This window comes from Medicago truncatula, chromosome 1, assembly GCF_003473485.1.
Source record: "Medicago truncatula cultivar Jemalong A17 chromosome 1, MtrunA17r5.0-ANR, whole genome shotgun sequence".
Taxonomy (NCBI): domain Eukaryota; kingdom Viridiplantae; phylum Streptophyta; class Magnoliopsida; order Fabales; family Fabaceae; genus Medicago; species Medicago truncatula.
The window spans coordinates 35,131,735-35,136,511 of NC_053042.1; the positions used below are offsets into that span (position 1 = coordinate 35,131,735).

Sequence of the window (4,777 nt, forward strand, 5' to 3'; positions counted from 1 at the left end):
AAAAGTAATTTTCATTTAGTTTGTTTTTATCAGATATACTGTTAGTTAGTTGGTTTTGTTTAGTGAAGATATAGCCTATTTTGTCGGTGGAAATTTGATTTGGGATTGATATAGCTATTTAGTTAGTGTTATTATATATTGAATCGAAACTCTAAAACCCCCACAACCCCGCGTTCCTTCAAAAAGAGTAAACTACCGTCTCCTCACATAACACCGTCACAGTAAACTACCTTCCCCTCCCCGTTAGCATGGATAATTATATCTTTGATATTCTGGTGATTGTCTTCTCTTCGTTTCTCGCAGCATTGTGTTTCGTACTTATCGCTTTAATCATAGTCCACACTTGCCGCCGGTTCCACCCTAACTCCTCCTCCTCCTCCTCGTTGAGCGACTTGGAATCCCTTGAATATGAAGTCGAGTCAACAACAACAGAGGAGGAGGCTCCACATGGCTTAGATGAGTCTGTTATATATGCTATTCCGTCCTTCATCTATACCACCGCAAAGTCTGAACAAGAAGAAGAATCTCGTGGTGAGTGTGTTGTTTGCTTGGAGGAGTACGAAGATAATGATCCCATTCGCATCCTTCCGTTTTGCTCCCACACTTTCCATCTCAATTGTATTGACGTTTGGCTTCGTTCTAACCCTAGCTGTCCTTTGTGTCGCTCATGTCTTTACTTTTTCGAGGAGGACTTTATGTTGAAACGCTCTAATGCATCTGGTTCCGAGCGGAGCTTGTCGCCTGAGAGAATGGTTGTCATTGACATCCCTGCCACCGCATCCCCATGGTAGTATTAGAGGAAGAACAATGGTTTCTCGGAGAAAGTGGGCTTTTTAAATCCCCGTTGTAGTATCAAGCCAGCTGAGGTGCAGTGATCCAGAGGCGTTGTTGTGCCGGAGCTACGGAGATAATGTTATTTTCTTTACTAAAGTTGTAAGTTAGGCAAACGCCGACTGATAGGAGAGGTCGTTATGCTTTCTCTTATAACCTTTTTTGTAGGTTTGTTGTATTATGAAGATATAAGTTTCGTTTTGAATGAATTATTAAGTTTCATTGTATGGATAATGATCGATTAAGAGTAAAAAGAACTTTAATTAATTTGTAGATTATGAACTACTTTGAGAATTTTATATTTTATTTGTTATATCGTTGGCGGCGTAATTGGAAAAGATAAGAATAATTTGTTAAGTTAGAAATCATAAAAATTTATACTTATAATTTTAATCAGAACGGTGCGCAGATAGATATGGGAGTATCCGTCTAAACGCTAGTATATATAATTGTTTTTTATTTATTTATTAGTGTAATGGCGAACACTAATGTGTCGGTCTTTTCGCTTTTATTGGCAAAGAATGATAAAAAATAATGATTTTTCATAGTGTCCAATATTATTTCCATCGTTAATGATTGTTCCTCGAATTGTTCCTGTTTCAAATTTAAATCCACATAATTTAAGAAGCTAAATACTAACTACAAATTTTAGTGAATCTTTTTCATTGTTATTTTAACTGTAAAGTGTAATATATATATATATATATATATATATATATATATATATGCAATTTTTATAGTACACTCGATAATTTTGAGTGTACCGGTACACCCGTGTATTTAAATGAATAGTTTAATGATTTATTTTCTTTAGAAAAAAATATTTTCTATCATTTATAATTATAATAATTATATTTTATTTTTCAAAAGTGTCGGCAAAGCAAAATTCAAATTTTTTTAATTTTTATTACTCATAATAGTGAATATTGATTATTTTTTTCAATAAAATGTTAAAAAATTTAGTATAATTCTTATAAAAAATGAAATGATGTTTTTTCTTATGAGATAATATTTTCTAAAATATAAAAGTCGATAAATATCTCTTTATCACATAAAAATTATCGTTAACTTATAGATTTATGAAATAGGTGTACTGGTACACCTTAATTGAAGGGTGTACCGTAGAAACTACATATATATATATATATATATATATATATATATATATATATATATATATATATATGTGTGTGTGTGTGTGTGTGTTTTTTGCAGTTTGGTTCTCAATAATATGATAAGCATGCATGTTAAGTTTGAGTTAATGCAGGTTAAGTCTTTTGATTTTTTTTTTTATGACTATTTTTTATTTTTTTTTCTTTTATTTATGCCTTGTCCACTTCTCACCAAGGGGTGTGCATGCCATTGTGGATGGTGTTGGCTGGCTGAGTAGTTTTCCATTTAGGTTAGAGGTGATCAGGTTGTTACCTTCAGTCAAAAGTCTACATTATCCAGATAATTATTGGAACTAAAAATTGAATTTCATCATTGAAGAATGATAAATCACAATTAATTTTCATGTTTAAATTATGTAATTAGGTGATCAACAATTAATTAATGACTTTTGGTGGATGTTGAGGTTTATCTTTGTAATTCTTTTGGTTTTTTTATATGTTCCTCCTACCTTCTTTGATGAGTTTTATTTGAACTTCACATTTTTTATGAGTAACTTTCAATCAAGCTAATAGAAATTAAATTTATTTGCATTTGTATGATTGATATAGAGAAAAGCAACGGATTCAGTTCTAAAAGATTCTCTTTTAAGTTCTAAAAACCATAAAAGGTTCTCTTTTTCTTCTACTCTATTTCAAGATCAACATTTTTTATGCATCCTTTGAATTGCAATTATGATATCTGTGCTTACCTAGTTTGGTTGATGGTTGGGTCTTGGCATAAATTGTAGCATGTCTTATTTGGAAGGAAAAAAAAAGTATGCATGTACCGTTTTAAAGTGAAGTGTTGGTTACTTTTTTTCACAGTAATGTTTGGAGAGTCTTAAACTGCCACACAACTCGTACTCGTTTCAAAAATCGAAAGGTCTGTTTGCATCTTTAATGATTGTGATTCTTAACATGATGTTGTCGATAGCAGCTGAAAGATTAGGTGACTAAAAATCGGAGGTGAACCTACTCCGACCAGACTTTGAATGGTGAAAATGTGAGGAAGTATTTCGTATTAGTTTTTTCTGGTTTTGAGCAAATAAATATTATTTTTGATGCAAAAATAATTGTTTGGTCTGAATTTTTGCTGCTCAAGGAAGAATTTCACCCGTGCGTCCGCACGGGTTGCATATACTAGTTAAAGACATTCTTCTTAAAATGAGAACCGGAAAAGTATATGCAGGAACAGTTGAAAAATGAAATTAAAGACACTCATTCTCAATTAATTGGATCTATTTCTCAGTGTACACAAGATCAGAAGCTTCCTCCAAGTCTAATAAGGAAGGTATGTAAATGGCTAAATTCATATTATTTTATTTTGTCAAATGTGACAACTCTGTTTATTTGACTGCCAAACACAGCCTAAACATACTGCTGATGGGAGAAATTGTCTTAACTTTCAATGCCAGCTAGTGTTTCACAAACAAGAGTTTCACAACATCATGCAAGGAGTTATCTTTCAGATGAAGAGGAGACACCGTTGGATAACTCTGGTGTTATGCGGTTGGCAAACAACGTAAAACTTTGTTGAATCTATGACATGATGTAAACAACTAAACATACAATTTTCTCATAAAATCTTTGGATACTTTGGGTCCAAAGACTTGCAGTTTTTAAATTGCAAACCAAACATACACTATACTGTTCTTGCTATTACAGAAATGTTGAAATAACATTGACTAATCAATTAACATGGGAAAATATGGTTGGGGATGAGTCTTCTTGTGTTTATTACAACATTCAAATAATTTATTTCCATCCAGAAAAATTTCGCATGGACAAAATAATTTAACACTCCTGTGTATTTCCTTCACACGAGATGGGTAGGGAAAATTTTCTTTTCTTACCTCCACACTTCACTTTTATTAAAGCTCATGAAAATGTAATAATTATTAACCAAACTTCATGAATATAGAACCAGGAATAATATTTGTATCATTGTAATATAAAGGTTATTCCCAATAATCAATTTAGATGACTTGAAACAAACAAATAAAGACTAACTAATATTTCAATTTGAAGCAACCTTCAAAACAAAATTAACAATCATGCCAATCAGTTAGACAATTGGCTCACCACAACACGCCCCTGAGACTAAACTTACGTCTGATGCCGTCTAGGTCTAAGATTGTATCTGGGTGGAGCCCGCCTGAGATTGTATCGCTTCTCCCCTGTAAATGGGGTGGGTGGAGCAACTGTTGACCTTTTCTTTTTGCGCGCACCAGCTGTGATACCGTCTGAATGTCCTTCATTATCAGCAGCATTCTGCTCACCTTCTTCAATCTTAGAACTTTGTGCACGTGAGCGCTTCCTTGTAATGTAATCAATAGCTTTCTCAGTGTGATTGGACTCTCCACTTTTTCCTTTGATATGATCTGTATGGAAATTTTGCAAACTCTCATTTTCTATTTCCTCTGAGGTTTTTCCTAGGAACTCCTTGGCCTCCTCAACCTTTGGGACTGACTGCTGAGAATCATCTAGACCTCCACCAGTCAAACTTTCCATGTTGTTGCGGTCATCTATGGATAAAGAGTGTCCGTTATTCACCTTTCTAGGAATGTTATCGCATTGGAGTGTGCTGTATCAGAAGCGTGAAATCATCTATTTGTCGTTCTTGAAGAGTAATCAGCGGTCCTTCTATATTGGGAGATGATGCGGACTCTTTCACTTTTTCTATATTAACATCAGACTCGAGGGATGTCTCAGCCATATATGAAGTACCAACAGAATTTGTTTCTTTAGATAAACTGTAAAGCTTGGACGTGCAATTGTGGAGCCGAGACACAGGC

At 33.7% G+C, this 4,777-nt stretch overlaps 1 protein-coding gene across 1 annotated transcript; it reads left to right on the plus strand.

Annotated features, from left to right (window-relative positions):
- The first annotated feature begins 248 nt into the window (after positions 1-248).
- On the plus strand, positions 249-791 carry LOC25484333 (RING-H2 finger protein ATL39). Its single transcript, XM_013613114.1, has one exon. It carries the CDS (start codon positions 249-251, stop codon positions 789-791), a length of 543 nt encoding a protein of 180 aa, XP_013468568.1.
- Positions 792-4,777: the final 3,986 nt, after the last annotated feature.

Coding starts and splice junctions, on each gene's coding strand:
- LOC25484333 (XM_013613114.1), top strand. CDS start 249: ATGGATAATTATATCTTTGATATTCTGGTGATTGTCTTCTCTTCGTTT.